Genomic DNA, 24,812 nt, shown 5'->3' with positions numbered 1-24,812 from the left:
TGGAGCTGCGCCGGCCCGCAGGGAAGGCGGGGCGAGGCGCGAGCCTGAGGGGCGGAGCCTGAGTGCGCCTGCGCGGTGCGCACTACTCAGGGAGGCGGAGGCGACGTTCAGGAGGGAAGATGGAAGACTACCAGGCTGCCGAGGAGGTAACCGCCGGGTCAGCAACAGGAAGGGTGGAGGCCGAGAGCCCCGGGCGCGGGTGGGCGGCGGCAGCCAAGGGCGTGCGTGGGCACCCGGGCCGCGTCTGGACGTGGGCAGCGGCAGTCCGAGGTGCAGGCTGACGGCACCGGCCCCCTGCCGAGCGCTTCGCGGTGACCCCCGGCCCGGCCTGCTCTGGGCGTCGTCACCCTGCCCGGGGGGCGGGGCGCGGCAAGGGCTCCCCGCGCGGCGGCGTGAGCCCCGTCGTTCTTCCGGGAGGGGCCCCGCAGCCCTGGGACTTCTCCTTGCGGCCGGGAACACCCCGCCGCGCCTCTCCCGTCTCCGGGCGTCCCCGGGTATCCCCGGGGCGCGTCCCACGCCCGCCCCACGTCCCGGGCCAGCCCGGTGCCCGCCGCGCCCCTGACCCAGCCCCGCCCCGAACCTGGCCCCGCGCCGGCCCACCACGCCCCCGAACCGCTCCACGCCCGCGGCCCAGCCGCGCCCCCAGACCTTGCTCCACGCCGGCAGGGCCGCCGGGAGAGTGGTATCATTCGCTCCCTTTATTCCGTGGTGCAGACCCCCCACCCTAGATTAGGTGCTCCACGTCCACGGGTGGGGAAGGCTGAAGGCCGCGTGTGCGTCTGCTGATGTTTTAACGGAAGACTACAGAGTGACATATATGCGTGACACGCACGTCCAGTCACATCTTCTAAGTCCCTTCAGTAACGGATTTGATGCACCTGCAAAATGCGGAAGCGCACAGGAGGAGAGCCTGCCTTTGTCTTCCGTTCCGCACCTTGTTCTTCAGTGTGGTGCTTACATCCACCGTGGCCACCATCCCTTAGGTTTCATTTTGAGTTTGAGATGTCAGTATGATAACTCCTACTTGGGAAAAATAATCTCTTCTTGCCTCAATGAAGAAGCAGCAGGGTAAAGCACACAATTATTTGCCAAGCAGAAGACATTCTAACAGCGGGCTGGTAACATGGCTTTCCTTCAGTTTAACATGCATTCAGGGACTATAGCTGATGGATGCTACTATTACAGAAAAATATTTGCCCATTTTCTTCCTGCTAAGTAATAATTCTTGCTGCCCATTTTCTCCTTGCTAAGTAGTAATTTTTGTTGAAATAGAGTCCTACAGATTATGCAGCCTGTCAAAAATAAAAAGGATAGACAAATTTGGTAAGGTTTGCTATTTTACCATTTTTGAAACTTAGTTTAAGCAGGGATGTTGAGAGGGGGAAAAAATTCTAATGCTTGTACCATGTGAATTGGCAGCACAATCATGTGTTTCAGTGCTGGTAAAAAACCAAGTAGATCCATGGTGCGTAAGCAGCTAGCAAAGGAAAAGCTTTTCCCTGTAAACTAATGTAGGAAAATGGCTCATATTATAGGAATATCTATAAAACTTTAAAAACGGAAATGACCCTGTAAGAGAAATCTCTTAATACTGGCATTTCAATTCTGGCTCTCCCACCAATGAGGTGGCTAAGTGACTTCATTATTCCAGATCTCACTTACAGATCTGAGGATTGAAGGGGCTGAACAGAGCATGTGTTTTACAGGAGATAAAGCCCTAGGCCCTTGCATGATAAGAGGGCAACTTCTTCCTAGTAGGTGTGCCTTAGGTATTTACTAATGGATGCCAGTCCTAACAGCTTCTGAACTAAGCCTTTCCTGCATATCCTCTAATTTCATGTAAATATCTGGACCTTTGTAAGACTATTCTCAACTCCTTGTTCCTATTTCTTGTAGAAGTTGAAATTGCCCAGTGGATTCTGTACAACTGCTCTACTTTTCCACTAAATCTCCACTGAAATGCCCCTCAACCTTTTCCATATTTTAGTAATGTGGATAGTCACACAGGGATTTTCCTGTATGGTTTAGGATCACTGAAGTCCCCTGGAAGGATCCTTTAAATCTCAAGAAGTCATTTAACCTGTAAGATAGTGCAAATTTTCATCATTTGGTGAGTTGGCTTTGTCTCCCAAGTATGCCTTCTGAGCAGAGCAAGTGAGAGGGCTTCAAGGCAGTCTGCTCGTGATCCTCCTGGAAAGAAAGGGGCATTGCTCAGACGGGGCCACAGTGGACAGCGTCCCAGCTGGGAGGAAAACTCACTGCCAAAAGCAGGGTGCTCTGACTTTATTCCACCAGGATTCACAATGACTAAGGGCCTCGGGCTGCCCTCTAGAAGGAATGTCCAGAGCTAAGTATTGTTCCCAGGATTCAGACAGAACCTTGTACCCATTCACATGTACAATATGTGTAAAGAAAACCCATTTGTAAACTCTGCCTCTAGATTACTGCAGCAGCCCAGCTCATCGTGACACACCTGTGGAGAACAGCTGTGCTAGCAGCTGGTTTTGTAGTCTTGAGGTAGGACAGCATTGAGAAGAAAACATAATTATCAGAAATAGTTTAATCATTGTACTTTATCACTAATAGTGGTTAAAAACAGAAACAGAAATGTCTTAAGTGTCAAACCTCCTAATGAGTTTGATCAGAGTGTTCACTAATGTAAACAAAAATCAAGTCAGTCAGTAAACTTTTGTATTTGTTAATGATCCCAGCAGCCAGTTGAAATGGCTAGAGAGATTGAATCTAAAGCGGAGTCAGTCTTTTGGACCATGGCATGATTAAAACAAAGCAAAAACCTTTAAATTATATACGTTGTCTAGACTCCTGACTGTACCAGCTCTGCGATTCTCGAAGAACCACTTGGTGTTTCTGAGCCTCATTGTAGTGTTTTCCTTGGGAAAATGAACAATCTAGTCAGTTATTTCTAAGTCTTCATTTCTAAATTATGTTCATTACCTAAATTTGCATTAATCAGTGCAGTGGAAACAGATCTTTTAAAGCCACGAAACTTAACTAATTTTCTTCCTTACAGACTGCTTTTGTTGTTGATGAAGTGAGCAACATTGTAAAAGAGGTAAGAGGAAAGATGCTTATTTTTTAAATGTTGATTAACGGCTTTATGAGTAAAATAACGTGTTTTAAATACTGTCTTGGAATTGTTTCAGCTGAGCCTGTGTGTTTTGGCATTTAAAATAACAGTTTTTACGTCAGTGAATATGTAGATAAGAATTACTCCCATATTATGTAAATTATATATTTTAAACCAGACAGGAAACTGTATGTACTGACATTATTATTGAATGTTACTAAGGTTTGATTCTATAACCTTTTAGCATAAAAGACTCCTGTCATGGTATACAAATAAATGTTTCTGGTGTTGAATAAAGAGTATGCAAAAAAAAATGAATAACTTCCAGTTACTTAAGACCTGGTGATCCAGTTGGGGCTTCCCTGCTTATTTTTCGTACATTCCTAAACTACCTATTTTATCATTATTGACCATGCCCCAGTGGATGCATGGAAGACAGTGGATGACAGTGGAAGACAGAATAGGATATTTGTTCTTCATTCATTTAAAAAATACATTGCAAGGGGGCATTAGGGACCGATCTTCAAGGACTTTACAGTATGGGGCAGGGGAAGGCAGGCACCTATCAATCACACTGGGAATTGTAAACTTGCATTCCCTGTGTGGTAACTGCTGTAGCAAGTGGTGCTATGAAGGATTTGACCCATCTGGTGAGTTCGGAGCTAGAATCTGGAGAATGAGTAGGAGTGGTGTTAACTCTGCAAGAAGAGGGGGTAGACGTTCCAGGCATTACACGTGTTCAAAGGCCCTGTGGTGGGACTGTGCTTGGTATGTTTGAGGGACTGAAGTGAGGCTGATGGGGCTGTAGTGCAGAGCACTGGGGGAGCCTGGGGCAGGAATGAGGCCAGAAAGCTATTCCTGGTCTCCTTCCCTTCCTGTGTAGATTGAGACCAGACTGAAGCCATTGGCCAGGAGAAAGCCATTAGATGATTGAAGTTTAACAGTCTCAGTTGAGGGGCGCCTGTGTGGCTCAGTTGGTTGGGTGGCCAACTTCGGCCCAGGTCATGGTCGCGCTTCGTGGGTTCAAGCCCTGCATCGGGCTCTGTGCTGACAGCTCAGAGCCTGGAGCCTGCTTCAGATTCTGTGTCTCCCTCTCTCTCTGCCCTCCCCCCAATACTCTGTCTCTTTCTCTCAAAAGTAAATATTAAAAAAAAAATTTAAAAATAGTTCCAGTTGAGGTATGTGTAATGGGGAATTGACTCTAATGCAAACAAATTACTAATGAACGCCAGAATAATGAAGAATTACAACCTATTTTCGTGACCCAACACCAAAAAGCAGAATGTCGTCGTCCTACCATGTACATTATTCACCGTCCCACGTGATCTCCTGGTGGTCGTGCAGGATCTGCAGTGGTGTGCTTTTCAAGGTTTTCCTACACATGATGTTTCTTCCGGAACACGGGTGGGGGGAGCCACACCGGACCTGTGACACGTGGGGCTGGCTTGTTGTGAAGTCCCCTTTGCTCTCGCTGGTTTTCGGCCTCCTCTTAGACTCTACTGCCTGCAGCAGGTATGGTTGAAAGTAGACCTTCCCAGGCCCCGCGGAGGCCTGAAGTAACATCCTGTAGTACCTTCATGTGGTCACCGGCCTCAACAGCTTTTTCACCCCTGGAGTAGGTTAATTCTTCACTTGAGCTATTTTAAGGATTGGGTAGTAATAAATTTGGGTGCGTCCAAAAGTGGAGTTTTCCTCCTCCATGAAAAACACTGAATTCCAAAGGGTATGTGGACAGAGTTGCCAGAGGTGAGCTTGAGCGGTACCTCCCCCTTTCTTTGACCAATATCCAGATCTTCTAATAACCAGGTCCCCTTAAACCAGGAGTGCCTATCTCCCAGTCCCATTTTATGCTACGAGCTGGGGAGGGGGGCAGAACATGTCAGGATGAGGAGGAGCTAGGACAATGGTGGGGGCAAGATGTAGAGGAAGGCTGGGTGCTACATGTGGTGTGTTTCCTGTCACCACTCAGAGTCCCGGGACAGACAGGTAGAAACCAGGGTGGGACTTAGGTAGCTCTTTGTTCCTCAAAGCAAGATCACTGAGCTTATGTTCCAGACAACAGACCCTAATCCGTCTCCAATGTGCACAGCTCTGAGCCCAGGACTGTTTTTTTCTGCTTCTCTGAGGACAGAACTGGGCCCTCACCAAATGTTTACATTCTATCTAGGTCACAACTGTCATCAGAACTCAGGTTTCTGGTTTCCAGCACAGCAAGTTAGAAAAGGGGTAGAGAAGGAAGTGGCTTAGAGGCGGGCACACTGGCAACCAACGTAAAAGGCCCAGAAAATCTTCAGATGGTAATAGCCTGACTACAGACTTGCAGCCTCACTACACAGCAAGAGTAGGGGCAAGCGGCCATATGTATTCCTGAATACATACATACATACATAACATGAGCCCACACCAGGATGCAACACAGAAAAAGACCAGGAATTTCAGATAGAGAAATTCATCATAAACTTAAAATAATTTTTATAATATATAGGGGTCTTTCTTTTGTAATCTGAAAAGTGTACTTCTGTGTTAACATAGTTCCAGAAGATGCTGGATAAAGGAAGTATTTTTGAATACAGGATTATTTGGATAGGTTTGTGCATTGTCAGCTGTACAGACAACCCATATAAAGTCTTATATCTACTATATTTTTAAGAAAGGAACAGGCAAGGGCCCCTGGGTGGCTCAGTTGGTTGAGCATCCGACTCTTTGATTTTGGCTCAGGTCATGATCCCAGGGTTGTGGGATAGAGCCCCGCTTCAAGCTCTGTGCTGAGTGTGGAGCCTGATTTTCTCTCACTCTGCCCCTCTCCCCCGTTTGCATAGGGAAATATTTTCTAGCCTCAGTAGGAAAAGTATTGATGATCTCCAAGTACCAACTGCAACAGTAAACATTAAATTCAGTCAAAATGTGTTTAAAATTTGACAGACTCTATATAAGTGTGGATTTTTAAAAATGAATATAAACCTTAATGAAATAGAACACTGATAAGCAAAGGATGTATTTGCACAAGAGTCCTCATGGTGATAAATAAGCTTATGTTTCAGGTAGATTGTATTTTAGCAGTTCTTAGGGTGATGAACTCAGTACTACCTGGAAGGTGTTGGCTGTGTTCTGCCAGCAGTGACCTCTGTCCTTTGTGTTCTAGGCTATAGAAAGTGCAATTGGTGGCAACGCCTATCAGCACAGCAAAGTGAACCAGTGGACCACAAACATAGTCGAACAGACTTTAAGCCAACTCACCAAGCTGGGCAAGCCGTTTAAATACATCGGTAATGCATTTTTGCTTCTCATATATACCGTCGGTGGTTCTTTAAATACTGATGAGAGGCACGTGTGGCAGTGTGGTATCTGACCTCAAAGTTCCCAGTAGCGGTTGGTCGCGGTGTCGCGTGCATTATCACCTGCCTGGCTGGAATAGTTGCAGGGTGCATGGCACAGGATTTCCCAGCATTGCACATCAGCTGCTTTAGAACAGGCATGTGGTGAAGGAACGGGAAGGGTGTGATGTGTCACTGTCATAGGACCACTCTACCCTGATAATATTTATCGTGCACATCAACCACGTGATCTGCATGTATATGCCTAGAGTAGGCTAAAGTAGGGTTGCCAAGTGTATCTGTCTAATAAAAGTTTGTTTTAATTGAAGTGACCTGTGTAATTATGCAGAAGAACGGAGCAGGGTTACACACAGCAAGTTCCTGCTTCTGGGACAGCTCTACGGACGGTATGGTTTTCCCTGTGTTTTGTGAAGGCTTGTCGTGGGCTTTTCTTTTCCCTGAAGGCCTTGAGGCGCCTCCTTGATCCTGTTGAGATCTAGATCATTCAGCACAGTATTTTGTGAAGTGTGTGCTTGGACATTTCCCGTGTTTGAATGCATGCTTATTAGTGGCGCCCGGGTGACTCAGTTAAGCATCTGACATCGGCTCAGGTCATGATCTCGTGGCTTGTGAATTCGAGCCCCACGTTGGGCTCTGTGCTGACAGCTCAGAGCCTGGAGCCTGTTTCAGATTCTGTGTCTCCCTCTCTCTCTGCCCCTCCCCTGCTTGCGTTCTCTCTCTCTCAAAACAAATTTTTTGAATGCATGCTTATTATTAGACTCACCTTTAACACATTTCCTAGAAGAGACTTGCTGGCTTTCTTTATTTGTGTGCCGTGAAGAAAGGTGACAAGTCAGACTAGCGAGCCCCCGTCTTCCTGAGTGGAGTGACGCTGTGCCTTCTTCCCCACAGGCAGCTGCACTGTGCGGTGGGAGAACAAGACCATGTACTGCATCGTTAGCGCCTTCGGGCTGTCCATCTGAGCCGCGGCCGACCCTCTGCTCCGCTCCCGGCCCTCCGGGAGGCCGGTGAACGCCTTTCTCGTCCTCCTTCAGCGTGGTTCTCGGGGCGCTCTCCAGATGGAGAGAAAAGCCAAAGGCTGGCCCTGTTCTGCGAACAGCACCCCCAGGTCCGAGGACTTGCCATCCCGGGCAGTCAGGCCTCTGCTGCCACTCGTCTTAACTATTTCTTTTCAAAGGTGCTAAAAACTGAAATCTGCTAGTTTGAAACTTTCTCTACTCTCTGAATGATTCAGATACACTAATTTTCCACACTTTGTACTTTGGTTAGAGTAATAAATTATTCCAATTTAAAGTTTGTGTTTTTCTTCATAGTCTAACACCACAAATGAATTCTTTCAATGTCATTAGTGACTTCAGAATCTAAAACTGCAAAAACAAAAAAGGAAAAGTTACAGTTTGGCTTTGGTCTTCTCAGTACAATGATTTGATGCTTTTACCCGCAGGACCAGGATTCCACTGGCTTCTGGGAGTGGGTGAGCTGGTTCCTACTCCAGCCAGAGAGCTCTGGTCCCCACATGCTGCCCAGTCTCCATTTTTCAGTAGCAATCAATCACCAAAAACATGTTTTAGTACATCCGGGCTTCCAAGATGCTTTCATAACATTCATTTTGTGTCCACAATTAGACCATTATTTATAAGTCAGTAAACATGTTTGGAGATTATCTGATTTAAAATCTTATCCAAGTAAGGGGAGGGGTGGGCCCCAAGCCTCAGTCTGTGACCTCCTCTCAGTGCTCATCCACAGGCACATTCACACTGTAATAAAGACAGGCTTCTATATCCACTTACTGAAGTGAAAAAAGCTCTCCTTTTGTCCCTGAAGCACTCATGTCTGAATGGCCAAATTAACTCCACACACAAGAGCAAATACATCACATATAAATAAGGACCGAATGTTTCAAATTTATTAACATTTACCAGAAAGGCAGTCTCAGAATGAAGCCATTCCCAAAGTGTAAGTTTGCCATAAACAAACATTTATTCACTTTTGATTGATTACAATGATCATTCTGTGATCAGGTGTTACTGTGCTCACTGACACAGTTCCAAGACCTAATACATAGTTCGTTCTTCTGAGCTTAAAGTTGTTTTTATTTTACAAATATTTACAGGCTTTTTGTAAAAAGGCAGTTTTCAGTAGCAGAAAATTCTGTGTTTCATTGTGTGGTATTATAGTTACCAGTATATCTAAAACCTGTCAGGTCAACATGAACAGGATAACAAGATGTCACAGACGAAAGCGACTTCCCTTTGGCCTGGGGAAAAGATTAACATCTTTTTTTTTTCCAAAAGTCTAACCTCTAAGGCAACTGGTTTCTAAAATCCTCAAAATACATAAATATTCTTTAGTGACTTAAGTATGTACTAGCTATCTCTTGTCATCCTGTCTATGAGCTCCCGTGGTTTACCCTGTGAGAAGGATTCCAGGAAACAAGTCACTGACCACACCATAACCCATTTAACAACTGTACCTTCAGTAAATAGTTCAGGAAATACTTGAGGCTGGTGACATTTGTCTTGTAACCTGCCCATTTAGTGGGCTGGGTTTACATAGTGTATCTTAACTTTTATTGCAATCTGTAATCATGTACAGGAACAATCTTACGAACCTTGAATATATTTTATATATCCCCTTCTCTAGCCTTTCAAATGGGGCTTAAGAGAGAGAAAACTGCATCACTTCACTGCTGTAATGATTTAATAATAAATCAAGCAGACCTATTACCCACATGGATAATGATGCTCTCCCTAGGGAAACTGAAATACCGACAGGCACCTTCCAGATTCCCCTAGACTGGACCAGTATAAAAAATTATCCCAAAGATGATGTTATACAAGCCATTACCATGCAAGAACTGAAGTCAGCCCTCTGAATTTATAATTTAAGTTTGCAAAACTTTGATACTCTCCAAAGAAAAAAAAGTTTTTTTCTTGCTACTGCCGAAAGTTTCCGGCAGACTTTAGTATTTGAACCTAATATCTACGGCATATATAATACATGCTAAATGCTATATACTTTAAGCAAATTTTTACATGGAGTGTGTAATTTGTTGATACATATGATGCACCAGAGATCCAAAATGCACGATTTAACAAAGAACCATTTTCCCTTTAAGTACTTACTTTTATACCTTTTTTGTCTCCAACTTAGTTATAAAAAGTAAATAAATACTCCCATATTTTCATTTCATTGACTTGATACCATGAAGACTCAAGTATGAAGATATCAGTCATCAGTTTATAATTATACTACAGGACAAAGACAAGGTTTAAAAAGTTCTAACGTGTATGGCTAAATGCCTCAAGTAGTCTACTGATAAATAACAGCATTCCAAATTATGGACAGTTACTTTATAATGATTAAAACCTGTAAACTATATCACATACTAGAATACATTAATCAGTCCAAGTAAGTTTTCATCAATTTACATAAAATTATTTATAGTTAGTAGAAGAAAAATTTGGTAACAGAAAAGTTTTTCCAATACCACTGAATACAATAAAAAAAAAAAAAGAAATCACACCATTGAAAATGTAAAAACCATGTAAACTCGAATTACCCTTGCAATAATACAGTTGTTTTAATTCAAACTTTCATATTTACAGGGTTTTAAAAACAAATTTAAATGGAATCCATATTAAAGGTACGTTATCACTGAAGTTTAAATTAAACACAAAGAGGTACAGTCATAATGAATAGTCTCTCATGAACCTCTAAAAGGTTCCAGCATTGTCTAAAGTGAAATCCGATTTTTAGCTTGGTAATCTAAGAGTTAATGCATAGATGAAGAAAATGTAGGTACTGTTTGCAGAGCCGAACAATCCTATCCTGTGCCATGCCATCAATCAGGATGTTAGCAATGATCGTATGTCAACAGTTCAAGACAGACATTATTGTGCGTGTCAAAGGAAAAGCAAAGGAGGTATCTATACCAGACTTCTATACTTAGTCTCTGACAAAAAGGAACTGGCAACTCTCCAGGGCCTTCTGTGATGCCACAGATTCAGACAACTTTTCTTTTCCAGAGCAAGCCATCATCTTCCCAGGCCACCGTATGAGGCCGAGAGGGTGAGGCATTCCCATCAAGTGACCTTCTACCCAAAGATGTGCTTCCTTCCACAAGTCATCAAAAATGTTTTACTCTCTTTCATTTAGGTTCCAAATGAGGAACTGAAAAACCTTTTTTCAGTAAAGAAACTATAATATTTTATCGATCCTTTGTTTAGCTTTTATGAAAAAAATAAAGTTCCACAGGGTGTCATCTTTAATGGAGTTGTAGAAACTACAGCCCATGGGAACTGTAATGGATACCCTCTTCCCCACCCCAATCACAGCAACATCCATTCATATTCATACATGTAACCCTCACATGCACACACGTGTGTACATAGGCCCTTGGAAAACTGTATGGTAACAAGACCTCTCCCAACAAGAGCTGGCACTTGTCAATTTTCTTACCCTTTCCTTATGAAGCTCACCCAGTCTCCTCAGAAGCCCACAATGCCAGTTCCACCCCCCGGGGGGCAGGGTGGGGGGCGGGCAGTGAAGGGGTAGAACCGGCTCGCCCACCATTTCTCTAGTGAGACATAGCACAAATTTCACACAACAGACAAGTTACGAGTCACTTAACACGCGTGGTTATCCAGAGCGCTGGCCACTCAGGCTGCCCTCATGAGACAGGCACAAAAATAGACTTCCCTTAGAGTTTAAAGGGTTGAAACTGGTACAGGGCAGAGAAAAAAGGAAGAGAGAGAGAACGTCACCATGCTGACAACTTCATTCATAAGGGCTTTCCGTGGACTTGGAGTTAGCAAATTATTTAAAAAAAAAACCTACTAAAAACAGGAGTCATTTCCTCTTCACCCCTAAAAACAAACCCTTTCTCATCTGAAACCCTTGAAAAAGGATTTGCCTGTTTACACTTTTCATTAGCACCTCTCTTCCCAAACAAATGTAGCCACTCTAACAATAAGTTTGGCCCAATGTTTAAATTTATCCTTGGTTTTGGTTTTCCTTTCAAAAATACGTAAACAAGTAAGGACCGGGAAATCTCTGCTCACGACACAAGCCTGAACACCAGCAGGAGCACGGAGGGCCAGGAAGCGGTGCTGCAGGACAGCCCGAGGCTCAGTCACTCTCAGACCCCTCCTTGTACTGCGCCCGGATGGCCTGGCCGTTCTGCAGAGGCATCTCTTCATAGTCACTCCTGTCACAAAAGAGACCTTTGAAGCCACTCAGCTTTTGACAGCTCCTCATTTATTCTCCTCTTCCACACTGACATGCCATTCTAGCAAGAACACATTCATAGCTCTGTGCTCCCCATTTCTATAGCCAACTGCCCCCACCTGCTCCTCACCCCCCCCCTCCCCCCCCCCATCAAGCACCAGGGCTCAACGCCAGAACGAACTGTTCCTCCTGTGGTCACCACTCGTGGTAAGTGCTCAAAAAAAGGAATGCCACTCCATCTAGTCAGAACAATGTGAAAACAGAAAACCATGGAATCACATGACACTCCCAGGTAAAAGAAAGGTCATAATGCCTTGAAAATCATTTTAGGATTGTTAACACCTGTTCCGTACACCCAGGCCGAGTGCTCACTATAGCACAGCTTTCAGAGAGGCAGTGACTTACCCATAGATCACATCATCGTCGGAGTCATTCAGCATGGAGAATGCAGGGTTGTCTTTCAGCTGGGACTCTGAAAACCAACAAAGAGCATTTTCATGCATGAGCCTAGGGAGGCAGAATGCTACAGAAAAAGGACAGAGTAGAAAGGGCTGGATTTAAATCCCAGCTTCCAACATTTATTATCTATGTGACCTGAACAAATCTCGCCTCCCCAGCGTGCTTTCTCATGTACAAGCCAGGGGCATCGCCACCGGGCAGGCCACCGGGCAGACCGACTGGTGGAAGCACCGGGAGAAAAGAGGCACCTGGGGAGCCCTCGGACAGGAGCTGCAACCCGGCTACTTTCTCCCAAGTCCTCACAGGTAGCAGGGGCGGAAAATGCCCAGGAGACCAGAGGTGCCTGCCCTCCCTCCCGCCCTTGGGAAGCAAGCCTCTGTCTGGTTTCTTCACCTCAAATGGGAGTAACTGCATCTTTACCATAAAGATGCTGTGAGGCTCAAACAAGACATTTTCATGAAGGTGCTTTGAGAGCTCACACAACATGAAAGTCAGGTGGTGGTCCCGAAAGGCTATCTCCCTGACCACATTCCAGGAGGTTCTCATCCTTCTCATTGCCTGTGTGAGAGTTTAGTTCTTCTTTGGGGGGTGGGGGGGGGGGGAGCTGGCACCTTGGCTTTCCTTGAATGGCCATGGCACTGGTCTCCAACAGACTTGACTTCATATGTGCTAAGACCCACTATGTAATAACACAGCACATACCATGTTCTAACGCCTCAGAGCTCGCGCTGCAACTGACCTCGTGTCTCTCTCTGCCAAACAGTCATGGTGCCCATCCCAATGTTTACAGCAACACTATCGACAACAGTCAAAGTATGGAAAGAGCCCAAATGTCCATCGATGGATGAATGAAGAAGATGTGGTATATATATACAATGCAGTATTACTCAGCAAACAAAAAGGATGAAATCTTGCCATTTGCAACTATGTGGATGGAACTAGAGAGTATTATGCTAAGCGAAATAAGGCAGTCAGATAAAGACCAATATCATACAGTTTCACTCATATGAGGACTTTAAGATACAAAACAGATGAACATAAGGGAAGGGAAGCATAAATAATATAAAACAGGGAGGGGGATAAAACATGAGACTATTAAACATAGAGAATAAATAGAGGGTTGCTGGAGGGGTTTGGTGGGGGACAGGCCAAATGGGTAAGGGGCTTAAGGAATCTACTCCTGAAATCATTGTTGCACCATGTGCTAACTAACTTGGGTTAAATTATAAAAAATAAATAAATTACAGAATGAATGAATGAATGAATGAATGAATGAATGAATAAATAAGAGTCCCAGTGCCCAGCACTAACAGGGGACCCAGGAGGTGGGTCCTGAACTTCTGTGAAGCTATCTGGCCAGCGTCCCGGCCCCAGGGGAGGCTTACCGTACAGGGCGTTCTTCGATGGAGAATACACAAAGGCCAAAGTGTAGAGGTAAAAGTTCAACAAGCCATAGAAAGATAAGAATTCAGCTGGTGATACCGGTTAAGGGAAATAAGCAGCCCCGAACACTGCGTATTCAGTTGGCGTCTTTGCTTTCAGTCTGGCTGCCTCCATCCAACCACCCGCGGTCCTTGCTACTGCTAACCAGCAGTGAGAACCTCAGTGCTGCACAGCCCAGACGGCAGGAAGCCACAGGGCAAGCCCACAGCTGGACATTACAATAACCTTTCAAGGTCACCTGTGAACAACAGGTGCACCGTGCTGTCTTCTTTCCATGGAAACCTCTGGAGGTGGGAGGACCAAAGGGCAGGAAGGCCACGCATGCATATGGGTAAACCAAAACTGAAAGGAAGAACGGGAAACAGTTTCTCAAACCAGTTTCTCTTCACCTTCTCTGCATTACGGACTCCTCTGATAAAAGTTTAGTGTGAAATTCAGTCACTGAAGTTTGACAAATCCTGCAGGAACTCTAAGGATGCACAAAGGCCCAGGGGAAGAACCTGAGATATAAGGGATGAAAACTCCAAAGCGCCCCCTGATGGATGCCATCACAGAAAGGGAGGGGAGGGTGCGGCAAGAACACTTAAGCTGCCAGACAGCCGAAGGTTTAGCTCGGAGCCCAGGAGCTCACCCCACTGGCCCCAGGCACACTGGGAGCTGGGACTTCTGAGCCCTTTCTGGGGACACAGGCTTAAACCGCCCTAATCTCCACCACCTGTGGACACTGCAGCTGGACACACCCCAGTGATGGGGACAGAGGACTCTCCCATCAGGCTCAGTCTCCCTCGGTGCTCTGCGGGCAGAAGCGGGCACCGGGATTGAGGCAAGGCTCTGGATGGAGTCTGGGTTCCTAAAGAATCCCCAGCAGGCGGACAGGAGAGCAGGGTGGCGGGGAGAGCAGCTGGGGAGTGGGAGTCCCTTGGGGCAGCTTGGCCCTGCTGGGCCTGGGCCGCTGTCCGCAGGGGAGGGCAAGGGAGGGCAAGGGAGGGCAGGGGAGGGCGGTGGCGGGGCCGCAGCACACAGGGCACCACAGCGCAGGGGCCCACCTCTTCTTCACGTTTACAGACCTAACACGCTAACTACTCCACGCTGAGCGTGTTCCTGAAGGCCGGCGGCCGCCTCCCATTGAAAGGATATAATTCTGGTAGTGAGTTGACAGTTCAGCTACAAAATTGTCTTGTAATACTTGGGCTCCAAACCTTAAATAAAGGATGACGATGCTGGAAAAAAAGAGGGTAGGGACAGTAAGTAAAAATACACGAGGAAGTGGCACTAGCTTCCCAGAGCTCCTTCCACTCACCCTATTCACACCGTCCATTCGCTTCAAGGTCGGCACGGCCCGAGTGCGCGCGCACGCACGCGCCCACCCGCGCCCGAATATGCGCACGCGCACACCAACCCTGCCTTGGCTAGAGTAGAAGCGGCTAACGTTGACACAGGCCGCGTCGCAGCCTCGCCTCGGGGGCCGGAAGCGCCCGCCGCGTCCTCCTTCCCTTCTCGAGCCGCCTTCGAGGACGCTTCCCAGACGGGTCCCCACAGCAGACGACAGCGCCCGGAGGGGAGCCCGCGGCTCCTCGGCACGCGCCCCTCCTCCGAGCGGGGTTCTCACGGTGAGGCGGCGCCGCACCCCTGTGCGCACACCCCACACCCCACACCCGCCTTCGGCCGCGCGCCCCCACCGAGGGTCCTGACACGGAGCTCCGCAGCCTCCGAACCCGCTCCCCTGCGCTCGTCTCCCCTCCCCGCGGCCCGTCCTCCACAGGGAGCCTGACTGATCGCTGACAATCTAAGCCTTCACCTCTGGGCTTCGACCCTTCCAAAGGGTTCCCATCGCCGAGAAGAACACACTGGGACTCCTCATGGCGGCCTGCGGACCCTGCCCTGACCTCTCCGGTGGCCTCTCTCCCTCCCGGCCTCCCCTCTTGCGATGTCTCCTCTCCGTCTCCTCCCCAAGCCACCTGCTGTCCCCAGCGCCCATGTATTTCCAGGGCTCATCGTCAGGCCTCCGTCACCTCCTCAGAGAGACGTTCTCTCCCCTCCCCACCTGCAGCACAGCCTCTCCTGCCATCATCACATCTGTTTTCACGACGGGACTGCTATTTACTTGTCACCGTCTTCCTCCCCTGGAGTAGAACCACCACCATCGGGAGGAACATGTCTGCCTGCGGACCAGGGAGCAGACACTCGGTACAGGTCTGCTGGGCAAATAAACGAATCCCCTTGAACCTGTATGAAGAAAGACCATGAAGGCATAACAACTTCTAAGACTCCTCGGAGGGCACTACAAGTATCCCACTCCAGACCTGTGGACTGGGTAGCAGGAGGGTAAGGATTGGGGGGGGGGGGGGGGGGGCGGCGAGGGTGTGTGTGTGAGAGGGTGAGAGTGTGTGTGAGAGGCAGTGTGTGAGTGTGACTGTGTGAGAGGTGTGTGAGGAGTATGGGTAGGTGTTGAAGGACGTGAGGGTGTGTGAGAGAGCGCGTGTGTGAGAGACGGAGTGTGTGAGAGGAGGCGTGGGAGAGGTGGGAGACAACACACGCACCAAGAGATGAAGAGGGCCCGCCTGCGTGATACGGGCACTGCTGTTTTCAGGCAAACGCAAATTCTAAAGGATCTCACTTGGAAGCCCACACTGAGTTCACGCAGTGTGATGAGTGATGTGCACAACCTGGGAAAGGGAAGGGACGCAGGTGCCCACGGGAGTCTGCCTGCTCAAGCAGCCGGGAACCTCAGCGCCTCCTTGCAAAGCTGGCCTCTCAGAGCCCAGTGTGGCTCGGGCCAGAGAAGAGGGCTGGCTGCCATTTATTCGCCACCCAGACAACCAAGAGAGAAAGGCAGGTAACTAGATTTCTTTCCCTCTGGATTTTGATTTTAGCAGAAAGAGACAAACCACAAACGATCGAACAATGATCTGGCATTGATTCACAGGGACAACTGGGTCACCTGGGCCTTCGTGGTCTCCAGGTACAGCATCCCTTCCTGTCGGGGCCACCACATGGGGTTCAAGGACACCTATGGTACTTAGTCCTCTACTTAGAGCACCAAAAGGATGCCAGGTGCCAAGTACATGCGTGGTGTTCTAATTCTTTAACCTGAGTTGCTCGGTGGCTGATCCACCTACATGGTGACATCAGAGCAAGTAGCGAGCTCCCCCAGCACTGGCCCGGCTGGGTTCAAGTCAACGTTCTTCATTCCCCAGGGCACATTCAGCACAACTGTACTCGCTCCACCACTGTGCACACTCAGCGCCTGCCCTGGGCAAGAGGCTCTCTGACCCAGTGAATATGTTTGGCTAGAAATGCCCTAAAGTTAACTTTGTAAAAGGGGGAGAAAGATATTCATGGTAGGAAAATAAAATTCACGGTTTTGTTTCTTTCAAAAAAATAAAGTCTTCTTACCTAATGACAAGTACTACAAAAGTCAATGCAGTCAAAAATTTTAACCTGAGATCTGAAAAAGAAATAAATACCCCATTAAACCACATTGGAAGTAAATTCCATTTTCAGCTCAGAGACCTTAAAAATAAAAACAAAAATAAAGCCTCCTGAACAAAACCCCTCCTCTGTCTGGACTTTAAGCCTGTGTGTACCTGAAGCCCAGAAGAAATGCTATCCCACCTCCCAGAGAGACCATGGGCATTATTTGGTTGTGACGGATTGAAGGAAAGGATCCTATGAGATCAGGTGAGTTGCCCGGATTCAGGACCAGGAAAACCACAATGGCCACCTCCTCTATATAGGTATGATTCTGGAAGGATCCAGGCAGCTCCAAAGCCACAATGGCACCCAGGGCCCCAGGTGGCTTCTACCCCACAGGCCTCCCTTCAGTGCTGGCCTAAGGCACTGTCCAAAAGGCTCACAGTTACCCAGTCAGCCCTGATACCAGACCTCCCCAGGGACCAAAGGCACTGGTCTCTAGCCTGAGGGAATGCGATGGGTCCCCATCCAGGTCAGGCCTCCTGCTGGGTGGACTCCGGCCACTCCTCCCACCATGTGAGGTCAACTCCTGGCTCACCTTGCCCTGGGCAATTTGTGGTGTGGCACTTACCTACATAAGGCATGTGACGTAGCTCGGAACAGGCCCGCACTATCAAGAACAAAAGGTATAAGATATACACAGCTGCCACCACCATGAAGAAAATTTTCATTCCCTAGAACGACACAAGATGGGCAATCGAATAAGAACAGGGGCTCAGTGCTGCTCGTCTTTCCAATACCACCACAAGCAGGAAAACCAAACATTTTTAAAAGGAGCCTAGAATCCTGAAGGTCACTCCGTTAACACAGAACAAGGATGTGTTCCCACCACTGTGACTTCCTTATCCAGACCCAGCCTCTCACCCTATCTGTGAGCACGGGTGGCTCACCTGGGTGGGCATCCCCAGCCCTCGTTCATCAGATGAGCGAGAATCCAAGCTCCTTCCATGACACATGGAAAGCTCCTAGCACAGGGCCTGGGACGTAGCAGGTGCTCAATACACCAGTGCTGGGTCTTCAGCTTTTTTCAGCTTCCTAGAAGTCTCTGGTTTCCAGTGTTTTCTCTAGTAACAGACGTAGGTCACTGATTGAGAAGGGGACAGGTGACAGCTGCTTTGCTCAAGTCCTTCTAAGTGCTGGCCATGTGCTTTGAATTCCTGGTCAATTCAACCCACACAACAACTCTTTAAGACTGCAGCATTGCCCCCTTTTACAGAGGGAAACAGGCTGGGATGCTGCCTCCAAGACACAGGTTTTACCCCGAAGGCCATCCAGGGAGCTGGGCACACTGGCCCCGGTACTGGCCCCAAGTGACCTCAGGCAAGACCTTTCACCGCCCTCAGTTTCCTCATACGAAAAATGAGGGGACTGGACCAGACAAAAGCTCCAATAACAGATTAGCATGAATTTATATTATTTCATCTAAATCTGGGGAATTATGCTTAACCTACAGCCCAGTATGTGATCCATCACTGGGGTCTGTAGACTCTTCATGAGAATGTGTCAAAGCCGCTCCTCCCTGTCCCTTCCTTTAATGCCCTGCCCTCAGGGAGAAAAGGCTTCTCTGAAGCCCAGCCCCTCATACACAGGGCCTCAAGCCTTCCTAGGGTGCGGGTGCCCTTCTCGAGCACAGCCCCCATTGAGTCTGCCCTGACTCAGGTCTCCTGCATGGCCTCCTCCCCCTGTGGCCCCATACAAGTCTGGAACAATTCCTCCCTTCCCTGGCCCAGAATGCCTCCCCTACTCTCCACTCCAGGTGCAGCCCCTCCCCACAAAAAACTTATTAAAGCATTATAAGGCTACATAAAAGACAAAGAAAAAGGACAAAACACAAATAACTTGTAACTTGGGCCCACTGTATATAAGGATACAGCTGTCAGGACACTGCACACTTGTCAATACTGGTCTGTACTTATTTCTAAGCTTTTTCTCCCTCACAAGGTCATGCATTCTTTGAGAGCAAGAATCATGGCATGCTGCTCAAAAGGCATTCATTGACTGACCTTCAAAACTCCTCAAACTTCTAAATAATGGAATGGAAAGGCTACTGGCACTTCCCTGCTGAAATTCGATTAAGAATCAGGGCTTATTCTGTTTGCTATGACATGTGTAGTCTCAACACGCATTATACATCTTTCAAGATACCATCATTCACTAAACCTCCCTCTTTCTCAGAGGCCATTCCCATAAAGAGCCACAGATTTTATCACTTCACAGGAAGCTCTGCAAAGCATCAGAGAAATGCTGGCTGTCACCAAGCTCAGAGTTCAACTCTGTGCCTCTGGGATTGCCCTGCTGGAAACATCCCTCCTAGACTCCTCCCAGGGCTCCCTCTGCAGCGGCCCCCCCCCCCCCCCCCCCGCCTCCCACCAGCCCTACACACATCCATACCCGGGCTGAGCAGCCAGCTGCGTGTGACAGGGGCTGCCCTGCAAGACATGAGGGATGCAGATAAACCTAGAGACTCAAGGGAAAGCCGCACTCAGGGCTGACTGCCATTTGTGAACCTCTGTGTAAAATAAAAACGTAGGACCCCTTGTTCGAAAGTATAAAGAATTCTGGGTTGGCAAGAGCAGAGCATCACCCAGGGTGCTGGCCCTGTGACTGCCCGGGTTGCACGCCTACAGAGCCGGCCTGGCCACATCATTCATTAGCTGGAAACCTTCCTCTATTTTAGAGAATTAAACAAACAAAAATGTCTTCTTAATTGTTCTACAATGCTCTTATCTGACACCTCTTCTGTGCCTCAACCATATACCAAGCAATGGAAGCAACAACTTTGTTTTTAAAAGCTTATTTTTTATACTATTCAAATACCTTTTTCCAAATTTTGCACCCATGAACCTTCTGCATTCTCCCCCAAAGTGCCAGCCAATGAGCTCATGTCCCTAACACAATTTAAGTTACGAAGTTCAGAAATTTTGAAAAACAGCATTTAAAAAAAACACCAGGCATCATTAATAATTCTTACCTGAAAATTTCCTGTGTCAACTCGATATTGGTACATTGGATCGTGTAATTCATTAACTCTGAAAATACAATATTATAAAAAATATCATAGATTAATAACTAGTACTTTCCATTTTATACTTTCACTTGGCTTTTTAAGAAACTTATTAACATAAACTCCTTGCTAACCAACAGTAAAAGATTTTTAAAAATAATCCTAAATTTATAAGAAACCCTAAATTTCACAATGAAAACGCATCTGGTGCTACTAAACTTAATTGTTTTCCCATAGTCATTAGTACTATGAGGCTGCAGTATTTTTCATTTCAAAGAAATCCCTATACCATTTCTCTTGCAAAGCCAAAAACTGTTTTCAGGCACCTTTTCAATGGCATTCATGGACACTGGGAATAGTTGAGTACACAAAGAAAGTTATAAAAGTAAATACCAACTTCCATGCAACTCAGTTTTTTTAAGTGTTTACTTATGTTTGAGAGCGAGAGTGTGCACAAGTAGGGAAGGGGGCAGAGAGATAGGGACAGAGGATCCAAAGCTGGCTCTGCACTGAGAGCAGAGAGCCTGATGTGGGCTCAAACTCATGAAATGTAAGATCGTGACCTCAGCTGAAGTCGGACGCTTAACCGACAGAGTCCCCTAGGCACCCCACCATGCAACTCATTTTAAAATGAAACTAGGTAGCTGAGGTGGCAGGCAGGGACGGGGAAGGGAGACGAGGTGGGCTGAGTGCTGTCATGGGCCATGAAGTCAGACGTGCCAAGTGCCAAAATCATACCCCTGAAATGGAACTCATTTCTATAGAAAATCCTACTTGGATGCATCAGGCTGTGCCCACATCAGGCTTCTACAGTGGTCCCAGTTTACAGGACAAAATTACTAATATCAACAAGCCTTGGGAGCTGGTGCAGGGATGGGAGTTTACAGATGTAAGCCCAAGGAGAAACTAAAGCTTCTGGCGGGCAGGGATGAGCCAGGACCCCTGAGCATCATTCCTAAAGACAATGTCTTTGCCACTTTGAAGGGGCAAGCTAAAATGACACATACTTTTTCATTTTCCAAACTAGACTATAAGGACTGTGTTACCTGACGTGACATTCAAGCAAAAATGAATCCTCAGTTCAAATCACACTATCCAGTCTTGATACCCTGGTGACAGATTCCTTTCCAGATGAGTTCACAAAATATAGTGAGACTGTGGATCTTTCCACCTTTGTCAAATGCTTCTCATGCCTGAAGTTTCACACATAACAAAATTACTCACGTCTGCCATATTCCTAGTGTAACAGAAGCCAACCACAATAGTCCAACAATGAAGAATTTAGGTAAATAGAAAGTCAAACACTTCCTTTCTCCCTAAAAATCAAAAAAAGTAAGAAATAAGTTAGTAATTCTACCAAACCATTAGCGTCTAGCAGACCACACTAGATCATAGATAAAAGCATTTCCACATAGCATGCAAGCTTCTGCTGACTGAGGCTGAAGACAGATTCTCAAGGAGTTTACCTCAAGGACTATTGCCAGAGTCTGGACTGGCAGTGCTGAGGGCTGGTGCTCACCTGAACCCGTATCCCATGGTACACGCACAGCCAGAAGAGCAGCAAGGCACACAGGAACACAGACTGAAAGAGATCGTCCAGCATGCCTGGAAACCAGCTGTTCACCAGAAAGGAGAGGGGGAAGAACGGATCTGGAATGCAACAGGCAGAAAGGCCTGATGAAGGCAGGCTCACCCCACCCCGCACAGGGCTTCCGGTCCCCTCTGTGAGGGCAGAACTCACAATCACCTTCTCCTCAGGCAGAGCCAAAGGGAGGTAGTAAACTAAAGGCTGTTTTGTTTTTCAAAAAACCTGAAAGCCATTGAACAGATTGCTCCAGTGATCATTACAGAGTGCCGTCTGCTCCCGCCATCCGCTCCTCCCCACAGGCCTGGGAATCCCAGTGCTGCGGCTCTGGAAGCAAATGCTTTCTGAAGCAGGGGAAGAGGAACAGACGGCAGTGTTTGCCGCCTTCAGCCAAGTTCCAAGACGGCTGTGTCTGTAGCCCTTCCAGGTTTTAACTACCAAAGCGATCACTTATTTGTGAAAGCAGCCAGGCATCTGCCACATCCCCGTGCAACAGCGCTCATGCACTCTGGGGGATGCTGCTACCTGTTCCTTCAGAGGCTCCCACGCTCTTCTAGAGACTCTGGGGCCAGACTCTCTCTAGGACACCTTCCAGCTTTAAGCCTTAGAGCTGAAAGCTCCAAAATAAAAACGGGCACCTACCATTGTAAAGCAGCAGCAGAGGCAAAAGAATGGACATCCACTTCTGCTCCATCCCCCAGTCTCTCATGGAAAACTTCCGGAGGGAATGGGCAAACAGGCACTGCAGACCAAATCAGGCACTTGAGTTACTGTTTTTGCGTATACCTTGCTTAGTATCGTGGTAAGTCGTCCCAAACTGATGGTCAGCCAAACCTCGAAGTTGACCCCTTATTGCACTGCCTGCTGAGACCATCAGTGCCAACGGAGAGGAGATGGTGAATGTCTGCCAAGGGGCCACGGGTAAGATGGCCACAAGCTGTTCTCGTAGTGGCAGGTGGGGACAGAGAATATATACCGGCCATAACCCCTCTGCAAAAGGGAAAAGCACCCACCCTCCCCCTTCCCGGACAGGCTACTTCTATAAGGCCGGCCCCACAGAGCCACACAGAGGACCTCCCTGGGGACAGGCCACACGCTCCCAGCCATGCAACATCTGAGGATGACTATAGCTTGTAAGGAGGGCGCTGGGGGGTCCCCGAACAAAAACCAAGAGAATGAGGCTAATAACTATGGTCACTAGATGTGTATGTTTTCAAACACGTCCCTGAAGAAGGTGTACTGATTGAGCCATAGAAGTTTCTTTCAAGTACTTTAACACATTACACTATCTGTATAAAAAGACCTGGAGTTTTTTGTTTTGTTTTTCTGTAATCTACATATGCCAATGATTTTCTGAGCAATTTGGGCTTCCTGGGCCAATGGGCCATTTCTCCTGGTCTGTTAGGCTCAGGCTCATGTCTCTGGTTTATGAACATATTGCCCTGGGTGCCAGCTCTTTGGGCCCCAGAGTGTGGCAGCAGCAACTCAGACATTAGAGATGCTTCAAGAAACAGCAAAGATTTCTGCTGACCAAATATAAATGGCACTTCTCCACTTTCCTTTAGTAGTTCACTTGGGGAGCCCAGAGCATGGCTGGGAACGCAATGCAATCCCCAGCTCTCTGCATATTCTACTATACTCCAGAGGCCATGTCCCACCCTCCATCCACACCCAGGTCCCATGTCACCACCATCTGGCACTTTTCTCACGTGCCTACCCCCCACGAGCCTATGTCCTGCTGTGTACCGTCAGATTGTAAAGCACCAAGTGATCCCTGGGTGGCGACTGGAGTGGCCACCACTGCAAAGACTCAACAGATCTCTTGAATGTCACACCCTCTGCATCAGCAAGCGGCAAGCAGCTGATGGGCAGAACACCACCCTTTGGATGGCACTAAGTACCAAGGCACACCCCCTCCTCCTCCAGTTTTAAATTCTCATCAGCACTGATGGGGCCTTTGTGGGGAACGCTTGTGCTTTAAGGGTAAGCATTTTCCCCAAAGTCACAGGGTGCTTGTGGATGCTGAACTCAGACCACAAATGAGACAGAAGCTTGCACTTCCAAACCCACTCATCTGAGGCCTGCCTCCTGAAAACGCCCAAAGACTGAAAGGTCTCATACGATTTCCCACATGTAAAAACCAAAGAATGTCCCTGCTGTATCTGCCTACATGCAAAGAAGATGATTCAAACAAGTTAGGTTAAATGGCACACAGGTTAAATGACATGGTCTTTGCATTCTGATGAGCATTTACTTAAATGTCAGCAATCTGTAATCACTATTACATGGAAGTTCTTTTGTCGTTCTTTTTGCCCTGCAGCATCCTAGCAGACATACAGAATATTTGGTAATATCAGGTTGGCCCATTGGATGGAGCGTCTCAGAGTTCAGATAAATCTCCTGTGTGGGTCATATGTCCGTAATCATCATTCATAAAGTAACTCTGCCCTTGTTAGGATCCTGACGTGGTCTGTCGGGCAAACAGGACTTACAGTGACAATGAAGGTAAGCACCACAAAGACGAATCGGAACCAAATTTCCAATTGGGAAAATGCAGGGTCATAAGTCTTCCACTAAAATGCAAAGTAGGAAAATAATTTGAAAAGATAAATGCATCTAAAAGGAAGTACACCAGATTATTAATCATAGTTCTGTCTTGATATGAGGCTTTAATTTTAAATGTTCTCTTTCCTTATACTTTCTCACATGTTCTAAAATTTTAACAGTACATTTTTATGTTAAAGAGCACAGACTTAAGAAAATCTTAATTATCAAACATTGAAAATAGTTTTAAATGGTTTGCACTAATGATAAATCTGGCAGACAAATCATTCTGTAATCACAAGAGCATATTGCTTTTAAACCTGATATTGAAAATTAACACTGTCAATCCCTTTATTAGAAAAAGCTACGCTTTCCATTAAAAGAAACAGATTCTTAAAAGATGTGAAAATGTGAGTAGGTAGGATGTTCTAAAAAAAAAGATTAAGTGAAACATACAAATATGAATCTGAAACCAAAAGCACAATGGAACTACAGGTGTCAGCTCTCATGCTGAGTAGATTCACCCCTATCAAGTGTACACCTCACACAGCTGAGGACGCAGGCAGCACATGCCAATGGCAGGCAGAAGGCAGCCCTTCCAACCTCAGTCACCAGCCAGATTTACCACCAGACCCCAGGGCACTGCACTGG

General features: G+C 47.1%; 2 protein-coding genes and 1 long non-coding RNA gene across 6 annotated transcripts in view; 2 read left to right on the top strand and 1 right to left on the bottom strand.

Moving 5' to 3' along the window:
* The first annotated feature begins 54 nt into the window (after positions 1–54).
* On the top strand, positions 55–7,716 carry DYNLT1 (dynein light chain Tctex-type 1). Its single transcript, XM_045500186.1, has 5 exons — positions 55–146; positions 3,032–3,073; positions 6,231–6,354; positions 6,732–6,809; positions 7,315–7,716. The coding sequence occupies exons 1-5, from the start codon at positions 120–122 to the stop codon at positions 7,383–7,385; spliced, it is 342 nt and encodes a 113-aa protein (XP_045356142.1). The 5' UTR covers positions 55–119; the 3' UTR covers positions 7,386–7,716.
* A 664-nt stretch (positions 7,717–8,380) lies between these two features.
* TMEM181 (transmembrane protein 181) overlaps positions 8,381–24,812 on the bottom strand; it is a 75,052-nt gene continuing 58,620 nt past the window's right edge. For 3 of the 4 annotated variants that reach the window (XM_045500170.1, XM_045500173.1, XM_045500172.1), the window contains exons 7-17: positions 24,110–24,190; positions 22,260–22,359; positions 21,552–21,682; positions 21,257–21,348; positions 20,000–20,057; positions 17,600–17,702; positions 16,951–17,002; positions 14,692–14,774; positions 13,497–13,586; positions 12,058–12,124; positions 11,639–11,891 (exon numbers count right to left, since the gene is read on the bottom strand). In XM_045500170.1, the coding sequence (XP_045356126.1) occupies positions 11,729–11,891; positions 12,058–12,124; positions 13,497–13,586; positions 14,692–14,774; positions 16,951–17,002; positions 17,600–17,702; positions 20,000–20,057; positions 21,257–21,348; positions 21,552–21,682; positions 22,260–22,359; positions 24,110–24,190 (1,020 nt within the window). In that variant the 3' untranslated portion in view covers positions 11,639–11,728. The other variant, XM_045500171.1, reaches the window with a different exon arrangement.
* Positions 15,764–16,971, top strand: LOC123609237. The gene is made up of 2 exons (XR_006717687.1): positions 15,764–15,879; positions 16,428–16,971. It is a non-coding gene; the product is annotated as an uncharacterized LOC123609237 (long non-coding RNA).

This window comes from Leopardus geoffroyi, chromosome B2 (assembly GCF_018350155.1).
Source record: "Leopardus geoffroyi isolate Oge1 chromosome B2, O.geoffroyi_Oge1_pat1.0, whole genome shotgun sequence".
NCBI classification, from domain to species: domain Eukaryota; kingdom Metazoa; phylum Chordata; class Mammalia; order Carnivora; family Felidae; genus Leopardus; species Leopardus geoffroyi.
The sequence above is the reverse complement of the archived record's forward strand: the minus strand, read 5'-3'. Positions and strand labels throughout refer to the sequence as shown.

Bases quoted from the DNA above. Each gene is read 5' to 3' on its own strand.
- DYNLT1 (XM_045500186.1), top strand. From the start codon at position 120: ATGGAAGACTACCAGGCTGCCGAGGAG. The intron at 147-3,031 runs GTAACCGCCGGG...TCTTCCTTACAG, and splicing joins ACTACCAGGCTGCCGAGGAG to ACTGCTTTTGTTGTTGATGA. The intron at 3,074-6,230 runs GTAAGAGGAAAG...TTTGTGTTCTAG, and splicing joins TGAGCAACATTGTAAAAGAG to GCTATAGAAAGTGCAATTGG.